Here is a 24,027-nt window from a genome sequence, read left to right on the forward strand (position 1 = left end):
TTGCGTTAAAAATACTTCCTTTGAATGACAAGGGTAAACAACGCACACACACAAACACGCAGTGACAAGGTTGGGCGGATTCGTCACAGCGATGATATTCAGAGAGGCACACTTTAAAATAAGTCTTTCAACATTTCTATCTAAGGATGACAGCAGTTTTTTTTCTGTTGACCCCATACAACAAAACAGCATTTTCTAAAGGATCCTCAGTCTCAAGACCAGATAAGCAGTATTCATTGTCATGCAGAGCCCTATTGTGCAAAACAGGCCTCTCATAAACTCTATTTCATAGCCTTTAACATTCAGAAAAACCGGCAGGATGGCCAACAGTACCTATTGTCATGCTACAGACTGTGCATGCATAGAGGAGAGAGGACACATAGGAAAAGCTCAACACAGTACTTCAAACATCTAACTCTAACATGTATGCATTTTAAACATAATAATACTGTTTACTTCACTACAAAAATCCAGATATTATATCATGTGCAGTGGCTTTCAAACCCTCTAATGCTCAGAGATTCATTATTTTATATAAGTGGATTAAAATATTGGCAGAATTATTTTCTCAATATCTGGGGATAAGGCTCCTGGGAACCAAATGCATCAATTTGAGAACCACATCTATCATGATATAACCCTGTACTGAATAATTTTCTTCTCATGAAATTGCTATGTAACAGCTAGGTTATTGCTGGTGAAGTATAACATACAGCTTGTACAGTTACATCTGAGCATGCTTCATTTGTCAGAGTTGGGGTCGAAGTGGCATTATTTCAAAATATCTGATAGTCATGGTAAATAACATCTAAATTTGATTTGTAAGCAAGAATAAAAATTAAAGAGATAGTTTGGAAAATTTGGGGAATTTAGCAGTATGCTTATTCACTTTCTTATGGAGTTGAGATGAGAAGATATATAACACTCAAATGTCTGTACAGTAGGCTAAATATGAAGCTAGCCACCAGTTAGCTTTGCTTAGCATGAAATGCTAGAAACGGGGAAACAGCTAGCCTGGCTCTGTCCAAAGTTGAGAAAATCTATGCACCAGCACCTCTAAAGTTCAGTAATTAACATATTACATCTTCTATGTTTAATCCACATAAAAACTAAAGTGTAAACACAAGTTGTATTTTTACAGAGGTCGTGTTGCCAGGTGGAGACTTGTGAATGTTAACTTATTAATTAGTGAGCTTCAGAGGTGCTGGTAGTTGGATTTTGTTACCTTTGGGCAGCCACGCTAGATATTTCCCCCCCTTTTCAGTCTCTGCTAAGCAATGCTAACTGGCTGCTGGCTGTAGCTTCATATTTAGCATACAGATAAGCAAGTGGTGTCAATCTTGATCACAATTTTTGTAATTTTTTTCTTCACTTAGTCTTCATTTTGATGGTGGTAAGAAAAATGTGAGAAGATGTAGTGTAACAGTAGTTACTTAGCTAAGTGGAATTTTGACCTGCCTGATTATCAGTGGTAATAATCACAGTATTAAAACCTTTTGAATACACAACACAGCTGGGAGACTGAACTCTGGCAACAAAAAAGATGTGTAGAGAAGCAAGGTTCTAGGTGCTACTGAGTTAAATGTGACTGGTGGATGCACAGTATATTGACCCTTGCAACAAACTGCAGACATTCCAATCTACCGCATTCAAAAGGACATGAAATTGCAACTTCTGCAACAGTCTCTGCAGTTGCCGAAGCAAAAGTCACAGTGAAAATGTACTGTAGCTTGTAGGCGTAAGCAGAGTGGTGCTGAAGGAAAACTGGAGAGGTTAGAGGTTATCTCCTGAATGCATGTGATGGAAAGTTAATAGTCCTTGCCGGGCCATTTGATGACTACACTGCAGTGGGTTGGGATTAGGGGTCAAAGTGTTGTGAATCTAGCTAACAGAGCACGGGTCATCCTTGCAGACCTTCACATTTCCCTGCAGCAACTGGATCATAACAGCCTTGGTCAGGTAGCTGGAGGTGCTTCTCTGTCCCACTGGTGGTGTGTTGTAAAATGCCTGCATGTCATCCTGGTACAAACACAGTGAAGGACAAATGTAAAATCATCTCTGAGAGATTATGAGATGTGTTTTCAAGAGTTTAAAAAGTGCTGATAAGTAATCCATGATTTAAAGTCTGCAAGTATGAGATAAGTTAAGATGCCAACCTGTTTTTTGGGGGTGGTTTCAACAAAAACTCAGCTAAATATCAGTTAACTGACAATCTAGAGGAAAACCTTCCTACCTGTTTCTCTATGCCTTCAAAGTGACTGCGATCCCTCTGGAAATCATTGAAAGCTGCCTTGACCAGACTGTCCAGATCCACCTTTTCGCTGAACTCTAGCTCCGGGTTTCTCTCCAGCATTACGGACACCACCATCAGCAACTATTCGCACAGTGGAGAGAGGACAACAACTAAATTTTTATACTGATTTAAAGGTCTGTTGTACAGGTTCAAATTACTGTAATCCTAGTCATAAAGATTCTGGATAATCTTAAAATCAATTAAAACCAAATGGGTAACCAGTAAAGAACTGATAAAACTAAAGTGATGTGATATTATGTATTAGTACCAGTTAATATCCCTGCTGCTGATTCGAGATATTTTATTGATGCCAGAAAAAAGACAGCAATCATAATGTCAGGTTGAGTAAAAATACATTCCCACAAATTTTCTTTCCATTTCATTATTTTATTCTGTTATATCTGAAAACTTTGGTGGTGTTAGTGAAAAGGCTTTTTACCTCCACTATGATTTGTCTGTACTCAGGCAGGACAATGCTCTGCAGCGTGTCCTCCACCAGCAGGGAGAAGTTCATCTCATACATGGTCATGTCAGACAGTGTAGGTTGCTAGAGAGAAAAAAAAGGAGGAAAAAGAGGAAAAAAAACAATGTGGTTATATAGTTATTTAAAGGGGAACTCCACAAATTTTTCACATCATAGTCAGTTTAGAGGTGTTGGACAGTCCTACTACATGTGTGAAAAAAGCTGTAGCATTTGTGGTTCCAGAGGGAAGGGTCTAACTGTATATAAAGTAGCTCAAACTAACTCCTCTCTCAGAACTGGTCCTTTCTGACTAATCAAATTTGTCATTCTGACGCATGGATGTATTGTAAGAGCTGGATACCGGACTAAAAATGGTGCCCATTCAGTCCAATAAGAATTGCTCGGGTGGCGCATACACCAAAAAAAGTAGTGTTTCCCCTGCTGGCCCTGCCCGCCAGTTCCTGCTCAGCCCCTAGACTTTACATTGTGATGACATCACAAATTTTAAAATCGCTTTTCTTGGCTCAGGGAAAGTTTTACAAATATAAAATCTCCATGGATCAAAAACTCATAAAAGAAAGAGTCATGATTAACTTTGTTTGCAGTTCGAAGTGTCCTGTCAACAGTTTTATAGATGTCTCTTTTACAATGGTGGTCTATGGGGAAAATGCTTTTTGGGCCATGGGGGGATTTTTCGCTGCAATACCGTGAGAGGCCACTGAGAAAAACTGGCTGCAAGGCTGAGCGGTGGAGCCCTATCCAACACTTAGCTAAAGTAGCTAAAGCCTGCAGAAAAAGTCGCTAGATGTTACTAGATGATGTCACATGCTGATTTGCAATAACTATGACATCATGACGCGATTACATACATTCAAGATTTTAAAAAATTAAGTTAAATTAAACTAAACTGACCGTATCTAGCTATTTCATTTACCATTTTTCTTTTCAAGCAGCTCCTCAATGTGCATCTAAATCTACCTATGCAGGTATCTATTTATGCAGGCTGTCAACTCTAACTGAAGTATCATGAATAGAGAGATGATCATGCACTGGAATAAATTCACTATTGTTAACTCTGTCCATTTTGACAAAACGAAATCAAACTTTTAGAATAAAAACAAGGATCAATGATTGATCATTAGGTCCACACATTCACAGCTCATTCATGACTCTCTCTGGCTGATGACTGGTCCACTGAACGTGCTGATGCTCTGTCCCACCCACTGAACAGTCAGTCCAGAGAGCCACATAGCTCTCATTCACTGAGAAATGCTGGTGACTCGCTTCAAGGAGAAGAGTTAACCTCAGTCCAAAACGTTGCTAAAGGGGTCTGAAAAGTCGCTAAATCTAGCGACAAAGTCACTAAGTTGGCAACACTGTGTGCAGTTTGGCAGATTTGCTGTGCTGATGAAGTTACACCATTGGTCAGCCAAATGCTGCCACCTCCTGTATCCATTTAAAATTAAAAGCCCTTGTTTCAAATTAAAAGCCCTCGAGGGTGTCATAGGGTTTTGACCCACAGACTGAAAGTCCAACGCAGTGGAGACACCTTTAAATTGATAACATACTTTATATTACTCAAAAAAATAAATCTGTATGTTCATCAGCCAAGGTTAAATTCTGAAATTGTGGCCAGATTTTTTTGTGTATCTGCTCCATATTTGCAGGAAAAAAATATATTTTCGCAGACGCTGTCTTCAAGTATTCAAATCAAGTAAGTGGATTGATGTAGTAGCCAGAGATCAGTGTCTGTAAGGCACACACGTGACAGTTTAAAAATTATACATAGTTATACTGGTTTCGATAACTCAAAGCTGTGCCACCTATGACCAGCATTGGTCAGAGTGTTTATCTAGCAGCAGTATCAGGGGATGCAGGTACCTGTGGAAGGTAAGTCCCAGCCACCAGAATACCATTGGGGGTCCTCTCCAGGATCTGCCAAACACGATCATAAAAGCCCAGAGGGGTCCTGTTCAGAGAGCCATCGATCTGACGCCTGTTCAGCCAAGGCCTGAGACAAAACAAGGGTGAAACTGTTGAACCCAGTCTTAGAGACAAGGGAAATATAATGTAATAGCCGTTGTGCTGGAGGAAATTGTCTATGAGTCAGTGTGTATTAGATTAGATGAGATAAGATAAAACTTTAATTCCCATGGGGAAATTGGGTTGTGGCAGCAGCAGATAATAAGATATGGATGTAGACAAGACAGCACTGAAGATAAAATAATTAAAACTAAAAGGATTATACAACAAGTAAACACATTGAGATAAAGACACAGTGTCTTCAAAGGCAGATTTGTGAATTGAAACGACCAGAACCCACAGATAATATTTATAATAGAGTGTGTGTGGCTGAGTGTTTTGGAGTACCTGCCAGTGTGCTGCGGCTGCAGGACGTCCAGGAGGAGCTGCTTGATGTCACTAGGGGAGATTTGGTAGATGTCCTGGGATGGCATGTCTCCTGCCCGGATCTTAAGCTCGTGTTTCATGGCCTGGACAATCCATCTGGAGATCAACAGTACACACACAGTCACACACTCGCTGTTAACAACATGGGATTAAACTAGTGAACTTGCATGAGGGCAGACATGAAGGTGGTCATAAAGGATGAACATGTTCAAAATGCTTTCATGTGTCCTTTGTTTTCAGTATTGCTTCATGGTGCAAAGATTCTTAAGGTTACATTTAAAAAAAACTTTTTATAACCAAAATCAAACTGAAACAAACATTAAAGATAAATTAGATTTACCTTACAACACTTCTTTCAACATTATGTTTCAACTTTCAGACCAAACATGAGAGATTTGTTCAAACTCTGGAGCATTTACTAATTTATCACAGAGCAAACAAAATGTGATTCCAATTCCAAAAGAACTGCGGTGTGGTTCTTTTCGAGTAAGAAACAACTTTAGAAAAACAATATGAATTGTAAGGTCTAATTGGTAAGGATGTTTATATTTGATCGGCTGACATAAGGAAATAACTTAGCAAACTTCAGCCTGGATTCAAGCTCACATGTATTGATTTATTCATGTTTAGTTGAGTGGTATGGACACAAGAGCACATACTGCATGAGTTAATGTTGCTTGAATAAGTGTACAAGACTTTGGCAGGATGGCAATGGATAAAATATAACTTTTATGCAGATCAGCAGCCAAAGGCCATAAGATGTTTTAAGATATTGTGATCATGTGATTCCTCCGTTCACTGCTCCATTTTAGTCAGCCTTCCTTGCAGATTCATCCCTTCAACCCAGAACCCCACTTTGTCTTACCCGACTCTGATCTTGAGCATGCCGCTGAACAGCTCAGGGTTGTTGGATATAATCCATCCGATATGGATGACCAGCTCCTGCTGAAGAACAGCCTCTCGCTCCCCACCGTGAAGGGAGCACTTTCTGTAGATGATGTCTTGGATCACCCCTGGCGACAGCGGGTTGGAGATCACCTCCTCTTCATGACCAAATAGACCCAGGGTCACCTGGTAATCACAGGCATGTGCACACACACACGGGCTAAAGGAGCATACATCATACCCACATATAGTTCTATTTAATGTATTCTATTCAATATATTAGAGTTTTTGTAAGTATGTGTGTGTGCCTGTGCAGGTGCACAGACACATGTTAGGTGCAATTCCTACAAGTATCTTTGTTCCATCACTCTAAAATTGGCCTCCTCTCCCAGAGTAACATAAAAGTAAGTAGGTCAAATTTACAGATCCCATGATTACTCTTTTGTATTTTGTTTCTTCTGAAAATTACACCTCAGCAATCTTCCTGATGAGAGGACACACTATTATCTGTGTGCTGATGAAGTCTAGTACTTTGAAGACTTGGATGTATCATTCATCTTCACATTTAAACTAATTCTAACTGAGCAAAGACTTGCCTGCGGCTGCAAATAAAGTTTTGAAATGGCCAACTTTGAATTCAAGAGGAACACATTGTTGAAATACAATATCGAAACATAATCAAAACTAGAGTCAAAATTGACCTAAATGCGGTAGTGCCTCTTACTACTTCCAACTGAGCTGTTATTGTAAACAGGAGAACACAGCCGTCTCAAATTTTAAATCAGCTTTTCCAATCATGTTGAGAGGAGAGCCTTCCCTCCGGTAGGCAATCTATATGCAGATTCACACCTTAAGCTACTTCAGCATAATGAAACGCCTAAAACTGTTCAGAGGGGTAAAAATGAGGCGAGATAACTGACACTCTAGAGAGGAGGCTAATCTCTGAATAATACTTGACAGGAAATGATGCACCAAAACTCATCCAGCGTGAGGTAGTGGCATCAGACAAATTCCCGGGTCACAAAATATCAATTGGCACATGGGAGTGTGTCTAGACATGTGGACACGGTGCATATTAGGATTCTGCAATGGCAGCCTCACTACAACTACAGCTTGTATACACAGACAGTGGAGGTGAGCTGTGATGAGGAATATGAGCATGCAGCTATCCTATGTCATTCCCATAGGATGACAGCACGAGGAGCTTTAAATGATATATTTCCAATTTTCATTTTTTTTTTAAATCAGTGAACATTAAAATCATTGTCATCAATTGTCCCTTTTTTAAAAAAAGGGACAGTTAACCTGCTCAGGCCCTGCTGTCTCTGTCCACTTACCTGCTTGCCATGCACTAAAACACTAGTAATACTTGGGGCAAGGCTGTCCACTAGCTTAGTTAAGAGACTGGCGGCAAGACGGACAACAGACCTAGTGGACGAAAAGACACAAGAACATTTGTGACATCATGACAGATAACAACTAACAGCTAGGATGTTAACATCTTTTTCTTGTTCATTTTTACAACAAGACTGAGGATCCAATTCCTTAACTTTACTGCAGTTTTAATGTAGCACATACTGAATGTGCCCCCAAATTGGCAAACCATTTAAACATCAGAATAATAATTAAAAAAAACCAAATCAAAAGCCAGTTTTTCTAGCATTAAAAACCGGAAGATGTGATAGTCCCAATTAATAAACGTGATTTAGTTATTGATAAAAGGTTGGCTTTTCCACAAAACATTTTAATGTTCACTAATTTCTGAGTTCAGTATACATGAGAGTCACTGCAGCCTTCAGACTGCCTCCTCTTGCCTGCAGGAATCCTATGAAAAAGCAGCACACATACATAAATGGTGGTTATCTTCACATGGTAGCCCACAGCCAGGGTTGCTATAGACACGCAGGGAGTTGAAGCCATCCTCACAGAAGCAGTGAACAAATGAAATCATTTAGTTAATGGGGTCTTGAATAACATCAGGTGAAACACGACATCCTCTTCTTTTATGCTGAGAATTGTTATATGTGTATGCGTGTGTGGAGTTATTCAGTGCACATCTTGAGCACAATGTATAAAAAGGCAACAAAGCCTTACTGTTTATAAGGTGTGGCGTGGTGTCAATCCACTGATGCTTTGTTGGGGAACCTATTTCAAGCTTCACTTCCTGGCCCATGTTAGGTAAATGAGAAAGTAAATTGAACTGAGTATTGATACTATTTCCAAGCAAGTTGGAAACCACTGAAAGCCTCCGGGCTTTCTTTTCCCTCCTCTTCGGCATAATCAAATTTCTCTATGCAGAAATCCTATTAATTAATAAAACGACGTAAAATAAAAGCTGTCATGTCAGTCAACGTGACTGAAACTCAGATTAAACTATTCACACAAAAACTCTGACCACTAAAAGAGGGGATCAAAAGCATTGTGACAACCATTCACATTATCTGGTCGATTCTTTGTTAGTTAGGCCACCAGTATACCAATAACAAATTCAAATTTGGGGTAGGTTCAAAGTCAGATTACTGCTTTCCAACCAAAGAATTTTACTCAAACAGACTGTGGTTAAACATGTACACTAGTATGTTATGTTGGTAGTTCTCACACTGGTCAAAGTGGCAGCTCCCTTCTTTCATGACTGGTTCTAAGATAGAAAATAAGACGATCATTATACTTTTACTTGTTGTAATGAGGAATTTGCGAGTGGTTTTTGCTCCCAAAGTAACTGCAAGCTCGACAATCTGGCAGGGCCACCACTGATGAAACACACCTGGAGTAACAATGAGTATATCGGCATTTACACACCATATTCTATTTCAGTGGAATTATACAGCCAGCCTGAGTGCAGTGGGTGATGCCACAGTGGGACATAACAGCAGAAATAAGGGTCTAGCCTCTGTGATGGTTAATGGAGAGAAAGCAAACACCGACAACAGGCTCCTGTCCCTATCTGAGGCAAGGGGCCCGCTGGCTTGGCCTAGCTAACTCATGGCCGTGTGAGTATAAGCCATTCTACTTCGCTAGATTCGGCAGTGTAAGCAGAATTAGCATCAGCTGGTTAGCATTTTAGCGAGATGCTCAGATACCAGGCTGCTACAGCTGTATACAACTTGTTACCAGGGTGACTACTGGTCCATTACATGTTACTGTGAGATTTCTTAAGTTCAATTCTACTTTTAATTTACTTTAATAGCAAGACTTGGGACCAGTGTTACAAAAAGATTTTTATGAAAAATAATTAGTACTGGCAAGACTCAGATTAATGTTATAGCAAAAACTAAGCATCAGTAATAACTATTCACAAAGTAGCACCGTTTTCCTTAAAGGTTTCCATGAATTATTTATACATTTTATGCATTTTTTGAATCGTCTAATTTTCGCTTTTAACCTTTCCAGGAAAATGTCACAATTTTTATTTACATGATACTGTATAAGCTAACAAAAGAGGTTTGAGCTGAAATCATATTAAAGTATCAAATTTAAGCCTTGAATTTTGTTTTTAAAACACCTGTTTACACCCTGGTTATAAGGAATTTCATTGCTGGCTGAACCTCACACAGCTGTCAAGCTAGAAAGCTAGCTAGCCAGCTAGCTGGGTCTAAACATGCAGAGCTTTTAGTCCATCTCTGCCTGAACATTACCTGTTTCCCATGCACAAGTATTGTGGTGATGTGAGGGGCTATAGAGCTGGCAAACTTCTTGGTAGCGGTGGCAACATTGCGCACTGCCAGCCTATAGTTCCGCCAGATTACATAGAAGTTATTTATCATCAACTGTCAACATGAGAAATTACTTTGTGAGGAAGACAAATGGGACACAAAAGGTAGAGAGAGATTCAGTTAAGAGGACACCAAATTAAAAAAAAACACTTGAATACAATTTTCCAACAAAAATTCCCAGCCCCGTATCAACAGAGCAACGGCTAATAATGACAAGATCACTCGTCAGCATAATAAAACTTAAAATGTACTAAATGTGACCATCTTAGAGGCATCACTGGTCCTGAATGCATCTTTAGGATTTAGAAATCTGGATACTTTTGATAATCCTCCTCATATTTGGACTCCATAATGACATTAAAAAAAACTGGACTAATAATAATGTAAGCTCAACAAATGGAGTAACAGACTGGAAGACTACAAACAGTGTATGCACTGTACAGTATGTATGTATATGTGTGAGAATATCAGACCAAAGCTTTCTGCTGCCAGCCATTCTGTAGATTCTCTCCAGCTCATCAGTCAAGTTCTCTGAAATCAATAAAGACGATCTGTTAATGTGGTCAGACACTAAAAAAACATCAGAAAGACATATACAGCCGTATCTAGATTTATCCTCCAATCTATATAAATCATAACTGTTAAATTTAACAGTTACTACACATTCAAAAGCATAATACAACAGCATCCTAAAGACCTGTGATTGATTCATATGGACTGATGAATGCACCAAAAAGAAGTTTTTACAGGAATAAAGTTGACAAGATAATGTTAGCAAAGCTGCTAATGGGTGACACTAAAACTGATCAAATCTCCTGATCAGTTTTAGCAAACCCAGTGACTAGCTCTTTAAGTTGTTCACTCACTCATACTGTGAGTATGTGCTTACCATCTTTGGCAATAAAGTCTGGTCCTTCTCTCCTAAGAAGGATACATGCGAGCTGAGCCTGACTTGCCAAGCAGCCACAGTCCTGGGAAAAGACAAGCATACAGACAAAAGTAAAGATTACCTTGGACAAGCATGTAAACATAGTTATACATAAAAATATATACACTTAAATAAACACAAATACCTTTATTGCACACTATAGGAAGCCGCAAATCTATCCACTCACAGTAACTGTCCTAACAGGCCATGATGAAATTTTAGTTAGACCATTTAGTTTTCTGCAATTCTGCAATTGTGATGATAATGAGTAAGTCTGTGTTGCCTCAATTCAATTTGACTGGAGCATGAATATACCTAAAATATTGAAAAGAAAGCATTTCTACGCATGACATTGGAAGGTCGGGTAAATTATTTATTGTTTGGTTGTAATAATAAAATGGTTACAACATTTGATGGTTTATAAATGGCATGCATTTAAAACTTAAATGACAAAGGATGCCATGAAGAGAGTGTGAGAGAGAGAGTCAATGTAGACAAAACCATCGGATAGATGACTTATAATAGACACATATAGCTTTTCAGACTTTTAGACTGACCTCTAGTCTTCCTCACAGAGAAAATAAATTGCAATTGCAGTGAAGCTGTGGACTGAGGTTTGGATTCTTCAAACATGGATGAAAACTTAAAAGCTTAAAATATTCCGGTACAGAGCCAGAGTGAGACAGCTGTTGATAACTGTGAGCAGATTTGGACTGATCATACCCAAAATCCCAAGGAAAAATGTTTTACCTTATTTATAAGCTGCTTACAGTGAATAAGGAGACATTCCTGTTAAGTGAGCCTTGACAAGAGTGGATATATCAATGAGTGAACAGGAGGGAACAATTAGTGGATAGAGTTAATCTTGCAAACCTTTTGCTTTTGAGGCAGGTGGACCAGTTGGAATTGGATTTATTAGTGGTGTGTCCTTAGAGCAACGACACCTGGGATTATGTGTCTCCTCTAATACAAATGGAATTGGCACGACCCCTCTTTTCACCTGTCACTCTCACTAGTGCACCGACAAGGACATGATTCTTCACCGCTTTCTCCCCTGTAAATACTGACAACTGTGTCTCTCACAGTGCATGGCCAAGCCAAGCAACACTGCTGAAGAATTAACCAAGGTCTCTGTGACGGTGGCCCCTGCCCCATCCATGCACCCAAAATATGAAGTTTAATAACTACAGTAAGATTCAAGTGGTGAGTCTTTCTTACCACTTCTGTCATCCTTAGTTAAGGAAGTGTGCTCTGACCTTGTCGCTCCCCACAAGGAAACACTGATCTCACACAGCAGGGAGTGGGGAGCGACGATACAAATTTCCCCCAATGGGGAAGATAGACTCAGAACCTACAGGTGGATGCAGGGGTGGAGGCGGGGCTTTTGAAATGCTATATCAACAGCAGCAGCGCCATAGCAGCAAGCAAGCATGACAGCGGTGTGGCAGCAGGAATGCGGCAAAGTGTGAGCAGAGCACTGACTGCTTAAGTACACCGCCATGATTATAAGGGTGCGTTGTATATATGTTACAGTGAGGGGAGTAGGGCATGTGAGTGGGGAGGCAGCTCGAGTTGGGGCTGCCTGAACTAGCTTGCAGGCGTCGCTTCATTTATGGAACAGGAAAAAATATACCCAAAAGCAAATGAGCTATAAGCAGTAGCATTTAATAATTATTCAAAAGTGTGTGGCCCTTTTCACCCTTAGGTGAAAGAGTCATAAAAGTCAACTCACATGGAACTTCTGGATGATCTCTTGAGTGGGTTTTCCCATCCATTCCTCATCATTGATCTCTGGCTGCTGCTCCAGGTTTGAGGCGTTGGGCGTACTCATCTGTCTCTTCACCTTGGAGTGCTTAGGCAGCTCCAGCTCCTCAAAGCTCTTAAACTCTGGGATCCTTTGTACATATGAACACATAGACATGCAGACACGCAAATACAGACAAGCATTGTGTAAGAGACAAGAAACAATTACAGAATTGCCTCTGTTACTGCAGCATTGTGCTTTCATTTCAAATTGTACATATAATGGCCTGAACACCCCAGTATGCACTTATATTAACAGTATGTGTGCCAGCAGATTTCACAGGCAGGTAAGTTACACTATGTTTACTATAAACATATTTTGACAGAAGATTTAATATATGAATGCAGTTACTGAATTTACAACATTTAACATCTGAATCAGAAAAAAAACTAATGCTGACAAAATTCCTTTAACATTTTGTCACTTTACACTAAACTGATTTATTGATCCTGAAACTGAAAATGAAGAATCAATTATCTGTATCAGCTGTACTGTTCAACAATTATGAAAAAAATCATCATAAAACTGTATGCATACTGTATATCAAACTTGACTGACCAATATAATCTAGTCAATTGTTCTATCAGTCCAACTATGGACATCTTTTTGAGCTTTCTGAGAGCATACAACATACAGCATACAAATTAACAGAGCAAAGCACTGACCTCAGACAAATCAAGAATTAACGACTAGAAGATGCTCTTACTCTGCTTCATTGACACGCAGGAAGTCCAACTGCTCCACCACTGCTCCAGATATCAGGGTCTGAAAGGTTGATGTGCAAAAAGACACATTTACATGGTTTGCACGGTGATTATTTCATTACTATATGATGCAATATATAAGAGATTCCACAGTAATATATATATGTATATAAAGAAATGTATAAGGAAATAACACTCACACTCAGAGGCATAAAAATACAAGAGGTGAGAAAAAATAGCTGTATAGATCCCAGAGAGGAGGTTTATCAGGTGATTCAGTATACAAAACAACTCTTTGAATAATACAGCTCATAACAAATAGCACATGGAGTAGTATGGTGTGAACTAAGTTCACTGTTTCAAATTTTACAAATGTGCATGGCTCCAGTAACAAGTGAGTCTCTAACACAGTAATGTGATGAATAAAGCTTGAGTATTTAAAAGCATAGCTGCGTAGGAGTAACGAGTACAGCTCAATGCGACTTGCTCCTGTGGTCTAAATGTAATATTAGCCATTCCTACTGAAGTCAACCCCAAAACAAAAATAAGAGGCGTACGAGAGCAGCAATCCTGCTCCCCATAACAATGAGATGATGAAGAGGAGAAGTGTTTCAAAGCTGTAGAGTTAGCTGTGAAGTGAATGGCAAATAGGTGAAGGGAAGGAAGAACTTTAAAGGCAAAACAAAAAAAGGTTCATGTGAGTAAGTCTCTGCTGAACACCACAAAGACACTTGGAAAGTGGAAAGTTTGGAAAGTTTGACAAAGCAGTTGGTTAAAGTTGCTAATGTGAAAATAATTCCACTTCTGCTGTGGCCTTACTTTCCTGCCATCATGAAGATTAACTGTGTGCTAAATCCTGCACTTTATACCAATACAGTCTGCTACAAATGATACACAGTATGCTGTTTATGGTTAATTGTAAATTCATGAATGCTGCTGTGTGCATTCCAATGAGTTAAACTCATTCATTGATTGTTTATTTTTCAATCACTTCAGTGTATGTATTGATTCGGATTTTTGTATAGTCCCTACAATCTTAATAGGCCAAAAGATACAGTGAAGTGATGAACCACTAATCTATTAATTTCATTTAATTTGTTGTTGTCCCCTGAATTCATTCCAATGCATTTTTTACAAGCAACAAAAAGCTTCACCCCAATAGTTTCCATCTCCTTTTTAAACCTGTCTAGGTTTCCACCTTTCCAAGGCAATAAATAAATAAATAAATAAATAAATAACAATTTGCCTTCCAAATTGAATGTGACAGACCAAGGTCAAAACACAGGTAAACTGCTATTGCTATTGAAATAAGGGGGGATTTCAGATTAAGGGCTGGGAAACTTCTGTTTGTTTCCAAAGAAAGAGATGAATCCTTGTAACACAATTTATTGAAACATTTGTAGTATTAAGCCATGGTTTAGTTCAGAGACAGTTGTAATATCTGCTATAAGTGAACCAACAGGAGAGAGCAGGTGGCATATTTTCCCCCCAACAGCTGCTTTTATGAAAATCCTTCACAATATGTTAACAATCAAATGTGTATTAACAGCAATGGTAATACTGATTCAGTGATCCATTTGTATGGATTGGAGCTGTGACAACATCGACCTAACACCACTGATCCTCCCAGTAAAACAGAGGATTGACCAGTGAAACGTATCAATCCCCCCTGGTTTTTCGTAGAAGAAGAAAGAAAGATAGTGGCTCTGGATATGAAATATACCTTAAAGGTGATGGACATGCATGTAGAAATCACTTTCTGGGTGTAGTTCTGATGGCCAAATGTACAGTATATAATGTAACATATTTTTAAAATGTACACAAGGTAGGGATGTCAATGATGAATTGATTATTGGTTAATCGCCGTTAACAATGTAATAAATTAGAAATATATATTAACCAACAGAGTAGAAGATGAGGGAGTAAACAGTCAGAAAATGTACTGTGGTTTTGGTGTAGTATCTGTTTAATGTTTAATTGCAGGGAATAATTATTCCCTGAAGCCCAAGTTCACATATTTAAATGACTTGTTTTGTCTGACCGACAGTCAAAAACCCAAAAATGCTGAGTTTACTATCATTTTTTATCATGGAAAACTGTGAAAAATAGCAAATATTCACATTTGAGAAGGTGGTACCATTGACCTTTTGGCATTTTTACATTAAAAAATGATTTAAATGATTAATCATTTATCAAAATTGATGCCAATTATATTTCTGCGGACCAACTAATAGAATAATCATCTAATCATCTCCGCTCTAGAGTACTACTATGTACAGTGGGGGTCAACAGAGGTCCAACAACAAACTTTTGCCTTGGGGCCCCATAGGAGGTTAATCCAGCCATTCAGGGAGCTGAGAGCAGAGAGCACTGCTGCAGTTTAACAGTGCCAACATTAAGGACAAGCACATCTTTCTAACAACATAAAAACAAAAGTCAGGAATTTAATAATCATTTCTTTGGGTGTAATTCAAGTTTACTGAAGCTGAGGGATTCCCTGGGCTGGTTAAGTTGGCACATATCTCCCATCAGTTGGAGCAGCTCCAGTGAACTAACAGTGCTTGACTCACCCCAATCTTTTCTCTAAGGGATTAAATGAAATCAGTCAGACTGAAGTCTGTCTGTTGTGAAAATTAGTGTGACCTATTTTATTGTTAACAGCTATATGCTGTCTAATGTTGTGCAGCATTATTTGCTATATAGAATATTTTGAACTTGTTGAGCAATTTATTGCATAGCAACAAAAGGGAGTCGGAAGAAGGCTTGATTTTGTTACTATAATTTAAATTATGTTTATTTCATTGTTCAAATACCTAACTTACTTGGATTTTTTGATGATATGAGCCATGATAGTAGTTTTAAAAAACGCTGTTATTATGGAAAACACACACTTTGTGTTATTTGTTGTGTTTTTTTTAACGATTAACCAACTACTGATTGTTAACATGTCCAATAATTGACTAAGGAAATTCATTGAAATATGCACTAATATAAAGAGTGATTAAGAATGACCAAATAAGGAATCAATACAAGAATAAACAAACCTGAAGTCTGTCCACATGAACTTTGACCTCTCCGATGTTGCCTTTCTTGAACGATGCAAGCATGTCCAAGACTGGGTTGAAGCGGCTTCCTCTGGAGAGACAGAGGATAAATTGACTCAGTTTTGTGCTGCACAGTATAATGAATCTGTCAAACTGTGAATCAAAACATTTGCGTTATAATCCAAACACAACACCTGTATTAAACATCACATCAGTATGAAATCCTCACAGCTGAAACTCGTGAATAAATCAGCACACAACCAAACATTCATTGCTTTATTCAGGTCTGCTGTCGCCTCCTATACAGGTCATCATCCCGATCAATAGCAAAATAATGACTATTGAGTTGCTTCTATGAGGGCCCACTGACTCATTCCAGATGCTGCAGTGTGGCTGTTTAAGCGTTTGTAGCACATTTAACATATGGTTCCTTGGATAATGGTCAATACTAGTGTAATCAGCCCACCAGCCACACTATAGTGATACAAATGAGAAACATAATCACCCATTCAGCAAGCTAATACAGTAGCACTTTCCTGCTATAAAGATAAACAGATGGAAGGACAGGTGAGAGGGAGTGTGAGAGAGAGATAAAAATATTGGATGAAAAAAATTGAACTAAATTGTGACTGTCAAGGCATTTTGTTGCAAGCTTGAGCCAGTATCAGACAGAAAAAGAAAGATAGAGGGTGATGTAGGGAGAGATAGGACGAGGAAGAATGCTGCGAGAAAGCTATCAGAGGACAGGAAGACAGGAAAAAAAGATAAAAGAGCTATTATGGAGTGTGTATATTACTTGATGTTATCCTCGCGGATGAGAACCAGGAAGAGAGGACGTCCCGGCATCTTCCAGCACTGTTTGATGAACTGCAGGGCATTCTGCTCACACACACACACACACACAACATTTCAGATTGGCACGGACATGTTGCTGGTTCAGAGTCTTTCATTCAGTTTCCTTTTTCTGAGCAGCAAGTGAGAGAGTGTCACTATTAAAGCTCAACCTCCACAGCTGTCAAACTAAGTTTAAAATGGAATCAGAGTTTTTGAACAAGACTAATTTATCTTCAAAATATAAAATAACCTGAAATGAACAGCTGTTACATTTAAAATACAATCAACAATTGCTGGTTGGAAATGTTGGTAAATGAGAGTCGGGTTTAAAATAATGAAAACCTTGATTGATTTCACAGTCTATGTCCCCCCAAAATTTTAATGTGTTTATATTCAATTTCAGATCTGTTTAATAATATTCCACCATTCCCAGTGAACTACTGAAGATGGATGAAAACAAAACAACAGTTTACTTATATATACAACCTATAGAAATAATTTATTATACAACTTAAAATAATTAAGACACTCAGAGTAAACTGAATTTTCCAACATATTACAAAATATGTTTTTTTATTTGGGCTTACATTGGATTTCTTCCTAACAAATCACTCATGCTCCACTTATGAATAAAACAGTTTTTGGACTCAAAGTGGGGATATTGTAGTTACACGGTGTGTCTATGCCCAGTAGTTGAAGATTTCCCAAGAAAGAACAGTCATAAACCAACTGGAAGCTGCTGATCCACTATTGTATGATATAACTCAGGGATATATGATTGCAGAATGAAAAATAAATAAATACTTGACTTGTTGTATTTTTGTTTGTTGGGCAGGGTGGGTCAGTATGTGAACCAGTATGGGAGGGGTTTTTGAAGTATATTAATGTAATGAATTGATGTGCTACATGGAGGGATTAGAACATAGGGCAATAAGCACACTCCATGGACTACACTGAAGGTAACTGAAATGGTTGTATATATTTTACTTCTCCATTATCATAGGTATAGGTATGTTCATGTGGGTATTTTTTTTCTTTTCATTTGCCATGTCTATATATTTCATTGTTGTTTTGTGTTTACTACCAGCTTGTTTGTCCAAACTACTGTTAGTTATTACTGAATATAGAATGAGTGAATATAGATACCCATGATGCAATTAATGTAAGTATAGAGAAAACTAGTATGGTTTCTGGCTCAGACAAGCTGCAAGAGGAGCTAAAAGTGTAAAACTGCTGTGTGAAGTACAATATGATGTCTAGTTCAGTCAGAAGGCTGTTGGATAAGAGCCTAAATTTCTGCTAGTGCCTCCAAATCCTCTGATCATCATCAGTCTTTTGATAATTCCTGCTAATGAATTACTATCAGTACTTTGTTTTACAAATGTGTCATTTTTACCCTCAAACTTATTATTATTGCACACGATTTATGCCCTTAAATACCTCATGTGCACACAGTATTTACAGGCATCTTTTACATTACAATGTAAGCTCTGAATCAGTTACAGAAAATAGTTCAGGATGAGCTAGTATCAGTACTGCTATCAGGCAGGCTATAACTTTACTGTAGTATTTGCCTCTTCTGTGGGAGGCAGTAAAAATTTCATTCAAACCAAATCAGCTCACTTCCTGTCTTTTTCACGAATATCAGGCTCTTTAGACAAGAAAAACTGAATATACATTTTATGTTAGTTCACTGAGGACATTAAAAGTAGTTAGTTGTGGGGCTATGGCATTGGAAAGCTCCATGAGTGTGACCCTGGCTTACCTTAATGTCATCAATCAGCAGCATTACATCTTGGGACAAGTAAAAGTCACTTAGATCAAATACTATTGGGTAGCACACCACCGTCTTGCCCAGGATACGATAAATCTGGAGGGAGACACACACGCACACAGGCACACACACACACACACACACACACACACACACACACACACACACACACACACACTATTGCATTAGAAGAAGGATGGCTCACAAGTAGCCACGTATACATTATTCTGGGCAGCGTATAAAACAAGCCATCAATCCTAAGATAGAGCAGACACACAGTAGCTACACAACCACTCCTGATAACACACACACACACACTCATACAGTACATAGACACAGCTGGTACAGCACTCCCTTTCACACATACAGATTGTCACAGGGGCCCACACAAGCGTACCGACACACTGATGATGATAATGTCCTCTGGCAGTCTGCCATCTTCCCCATAAATGTTCCATTATAATATTGTCTTTGCAATGCATTGGGAGCCATGATTCATTTGTTTGGCAACATCTTTGTTTGAGAAAGCTGCTTTAGCTCAACTTATTTGGTCGTGCTATGACCTTCATTTGGGAGAAACTGCAAATAACATCAGCGAGAGACATTAGCAAGCACACACACATAAAATTGTTCAAGCACACGCTTCCACAGCCACATAATACGGACACACACGAACACACACAAACTGACTCCCTGACAGCAGCTTAGAATATTAAAATGCAGTCTTGAGAATAAGCAAAATCTATTCAGCATTCACTGACGCATACTGTATGTCTGAAAAAGAGAAAAACTCTTGGAACTGAATATTTGTCTCTATATTGAGTTTCAGAGCTGTAGTCAACTCCTTGGAGCTCTGGGAAATTTATACAGATCAATATGTAGGAGGTGTATCAGTAGTCACCCATGACCTGTGCAGCAGGGATACATAGAGTGCACATATGTGTCTACCAGTATGTACATGTGTGTAGGTGTGTGTGCATACCTTGCAGGTCCCGACGCAGCCCACTGGCCTATCTGGACGCCCACTCAACCCCAGCTTCTTATTGATGGCCAGGAAACGGTACGCCTGCAGAAAGACACACAAACAAGTATGTATATTGACATATAGACACAAACAAATAACTTGTCACTAAACACAACATTCACATTGCACATGATCGTACTACCAGCCTTTCTGGTTTTAGAGAAGACTAAAAGCTGCATGTTTATCTGTACATTTCCCTGGGATCTTATCAGTATTGCCTCCAGGTTAAAAATATCATATTTGATTTGAAATGTCATGCAGCACAGTTCTTCTATTCCATGTCATAATGAAAGTATAAATCCATCATTTCACTGTCCCACTGAGCAATTTCCATTGTTGCTACTCATAAGCTGAAATTACCTCCATATGGCAAAACCACCTACTGATATTAGCTCTGTGCAAAGTTATGAAACACCACGATAATGAAAGGTCCCTGTGCTGCCATCTGCACCATGCTTAGTGGACCCAAGCACACCCATGGGTGCTGGTGCTGATAACACTGTTATACTCAGTGTCTCTTCTTATGTGCCGCTGCATCTGAGACCTAGCTGAACCCTCATTACAATACATAAAGAACAGTATGCTGTTTTATACCTTTCACATGAGCCACTTAACATATTATACACTGCAAAAATTATTCATCTTAAAAATGAGCTTGTGGTAAGTGTCCGTTTGCCACAACACATGTCAAGCTTCCCTGTCTCACATGGCCCGTATGCACATTACAATTTAGCAGTGGCAGTTTTACTACCCAGAATTCATAGTCATAACAATGGGTCTTCAATTTCACACAGAAGTTAACAAAAGCAGGCTTCTCTTTCCTAGCTGACAACCATTGATTTTGATTTTTGATTTTGAACTAAAGCTGTCTAGCTTAGGAACCGGACAAATATGCCGAGCTCATGTTTTATTTGCTCTGGCAGATGCCAGGCTAACAGCTGTCAGTAGCTGAATTTATCAGCTGTAGTTAGATAGCTAATTAATGTTAAATCCATGAGTTGGTTGAAAAACTGTTTCTCCAGATGATTTAACTCTTCCACTCCCTGAGGACGCCAGTGTCCTCAGCTGACATTACTGTGCCCACAGTATCAACCATGTCATGCTAGCATGTCACAAAGGGGGCTAAATAATGCTCCATAGTTAGCCTAAATTTTGGCATGGAAACCTCACCTCAAGATATCTGAATGAAAATGGGTTCTATGGGTACCCATGAGTCTCCATGCAGTTTTCTACATGCAGTGTAAATGTGTTATTTTCACCTAATCTAAAAATAATGTATTTGAATATTTCTGCATACTGGGGTCCATAAACAGTCTTAGAATTGCATAAATTTGATATGACTGGAAAGTTGAGACTCTTATGGATTCAACGTGAGATGTTAGTCCCCATAGTAGCCATTTCATTGTAGTGAGACCACTTTTTGAAACTTGACCTCACTGTATAAAATGACCTATTGTGACCTCTAGGATAATCAGTCTCATGAAACTTTACAACAACAAACTAGAGACCTAGGGCATCCAGAGGATATATGGCTTTCCTAGGTATATGAAAAATAAGGGGGTTTCTGAGCAAGTTCCAAAATAGAAGTGCTTGCTATCCAATCACCAAAAAATGCAATTCTTACAGAAATCTCCAAAATATAAAAAGTTTTTGATACCAGATGACTGCATGAATTTTCTGTGGTGTTCTTCAAGGTCTTAGTGTCTTTATGTGGTATTTTGGAGGGATTTTTGACCATTTTTATCAATTCAAAAAAGGTTAAATTTGCCCCAAATCTGTGTAACAAATGGTATCAACCCAAAAATTGCTGCAACAACTTATGTGACATAATTGAGCAGGAGCAGGGAATGGCCATTATATACTTCCATCATAATGTTCCAAGCCCTCTCTACACTCTAAACTTTCAATATTTGAATAGGCGCCTAACCAAAACACAATGTTTATTATAGGTTTGTGGCTAGAAAAACTTGACACACAGTGCTAAGCTGCATCTCAAATTTATCTTCAGGTTCCCAGCTTTCAGATGATGTATACCACTTCTATGTGGCATATACTGTTGACCTGCTATCTCCCCCTAAACATCCCCTGTCCCCCCAAAAGATGGATCTATAGTAGAAGGGCAGGGGTTGGAAGAGGTGACACTTTATTAAAAAAAGCACTCTAAAAAAAGGGTTTCAAATATGCATATAATGGCTACATGAATGCTAAATGACTAAGATGATGGTTATACGTCCCAGGCAAAAAGTCATCATCCTCATCACATGATGATCTATGTAGAAGATTTTTAAGGAGAAGCATTGTTCTTGGTGAAGCTAGTTAATCCTAGTATTCGTATCATAAATAAAAATGTTTTACTGTTTGGATACTCCATGTAGAAAACACTTAAACAAGTAGTGCATAGTTGGATTTAGCCTGAAACAGTATGTTTTACTTTTACAAGAGGAGAGGATTTGTGTACTAATCTGAAGAGCTAAGGACCAGCCGATGAGCTTGGCAAACTGAACGCTAGGTCACTACAGTAAATTACTTATGCTAACATGCTTATGTTTGCAGCTTATGCTAGAGCGGGCAATCTGTTTAAGTTATTCCACACACTATTGCTCTTTGGTTTTGTTTTTGGAAATACTGACAAAATACCACCCACCTACAGTATGATTGGAAAATTGTTGTTTGGGTAAGGGGTTTAGTGAACGGTGAATTCTTGGTATTTCTTGGTAATGGTCATTTGAATATTTTTTCTTTAAAGGGGAACTTTAACAATTTTACATGTTTTATTATTATGGTGGGTATTACTTAGCGTGTGAAAACAGTTCTACGATGTCTTCAAATCTGAGAATATAACTCTGATGACATCATCTGGGTTATCACGGACTGGGCTTGAAGATTTCAAGATTTATCACAGGAAGCTTGTGTTACAAACTGAGGGCATTAGAGATTGAAAGACATGGGTATTGCAGGCAGGTAGAGACATTTGAGGATATGAGCTTGTTAATACATCTCAAACTTGGACCTAAAAAGTGGGACATTTTGAAAAATAATCTTCAAATAATCTTCAGAAAGGACTCTAAAGAAGAGGTAACAGCATTAATCAGCAAGAACAGAAGAGGTAATATCTTTGGATATATTTTTTTAATCAAAACAACTTGCTAGCTGTCAACTGCTAACCACTACCTGCCACTGTTACCAACTTTCCAAAGGAGAAACTGGACTGGGGATGCTAAGAGTTATTTTGTGAAGACAAGAAAAGAAACTAAGGGGTCCTCGTTGGTGGTATTCTCTCTGTCTTTCCATGAGCTGGTGTGATGGCGGCACGACCGATGTTTGCAGTGGCCCCTCCTAGTTCTAACTATGAAGTGTCTTCTTTGTCCATGTCTACTTCTACATCTGTGTCATTGTGTGGAGTGCAAGGGAAATATGTCTATGATTGTCAGTTTCTTTTGGACATTCATAACAAAGACTTTTGCTATGAGAAATAATGGCTGAGAGCTAAATCAGCTGAGCAAGCTTGGTCTGCTACGCCCAGTGGACCCAAAGGAGACCACAGCCTTGCCTGGAGCTGCACCAGAAAGGAAACAGCGAAAGTGGTGCGACAGGACGCAGAAGCAGGGCAAGCGCGGAGGAGTGCAAATTAGGCTAACTGCTAACCCATACAAATTGGCAGTTCCAACAATCATGCTGGCTAATGTTCTTTCTCTGAACAGTAAAATGGATTATATATAACCTCCTCCATCAGTGCTGGTTACTCATTGAAATGCACCAGTTGTAAACATCGAACTATTACATGCATTTCTCTCTAAATGCATTTTAATGCACTATGCTGCTGTCATCTTTTTTTAAAATTGGCATTTGTTTTTTTGTCATTTTTAAGGGAATTTTTAGATATATATCTTTATCCTTTCTGTTGTTGTGGCACTGCTGTGGGATGGGAGGTCATTTTTTTATGTATGCAAGTACGCAAGAAAATTAATCTTGAATGTATGATCCAGTAGTTTTTAGGCTTGACCCATAAAAGTCAGCTTTGAATTTAAACATCATTTTAAAAATCTGTCTCTTGTGAGTTGCCTAACTTTAGGGAAGCTCAATACTAAATCAGTGGAGTATCCCTTTAAAGTTAAAATATCAACCAGTTGAGTATTTTTCTTGCTGTGGTTT

General features: G+C 38.7%; 1 protein-coding gene across 3 annotated transcripts in view; it reads right to left on the bottom strand.

The window, feature by feature from the left end:
• Positions 1-239: 239 nt before the first annotated feature.
• Positions 240-24,027, bottom strand: part of phkb (phosphorylase kinase, beta) — a 110,351-nt gene continuing 86,563 nt past the window's right edge. For 2 of the 3 annotated variants that reach the window (XM_042427718.1, XM_042427875.1), the window contains 15 exons: positions 19,834-19,917; positions 18,843-18,947; positions 17,040-17,122; positions 16,244-16,334; positions 13,202-13,260; positions 12,424-12,586; positions 10,653-10,734; positions 10,237-10,294; positions 7,388-7,478; positions 6,031-6,236; positions 5,127-5,261; positions 4,638-4,767; positions 2,733-2,840; positions 2,234-2,374; positions 240-2,019 (listed from right to left, as the gene is read on the bottom strand). In XM_042427718.1, coding sequence (XP_042283652.1) covers positions 1,882-2,019; positions 2,234-2,374; positions 2,733-2,840; positions 4,638-4,767; positions 5,127-5,261; positions 6,031-6,236; positions 7,388-7,478; positions 10,237-10,294; positions 10,653-10,734; positions 12,424-12,586; positions 13,202-13,260; positions 16,244-16,334; positions 17,040-17,122; positions 18,843-18,947; positions 19,834-19,917 — 1,674 coding nt within the window. In that variant the 3' untranslated portion in view covers positions 240-1,881. Of the gene's footprint in view, positions 2,020-2,233; positions 2,375-2,732; positions 2,841-4,637; positions 4,768-5,126; positions 5,262-6,030; positions 6,237-7,387; positions 7,479-9,685; positions 9,777-10,236; positions 10,295-10,652; positions 10,735-12,423; positions 12,587-13,201; positions 13,261-16,243; positions 16,335-17,039; positions 17,123-18,842; positions 18,948-19,833; positions 19,918-24,027 lie in introns of all 3 variants that reach the window. The other variant, XM_042427791.1, reaches the window with a different exon arrangement.

Source organism: Thunnus maccoyii, chromosome 1 (assembly GCF_910596095.1).
Source record: "Thunnus maccoyii chromosome 1, fThuMac1.1, whole genome shotgun sequence".
NCBI lineage: Eukaryota > Metazoa > Chordata > Actinopteri > Scombriformes > Scombridae > Thunnus > Thunnus maccoyii.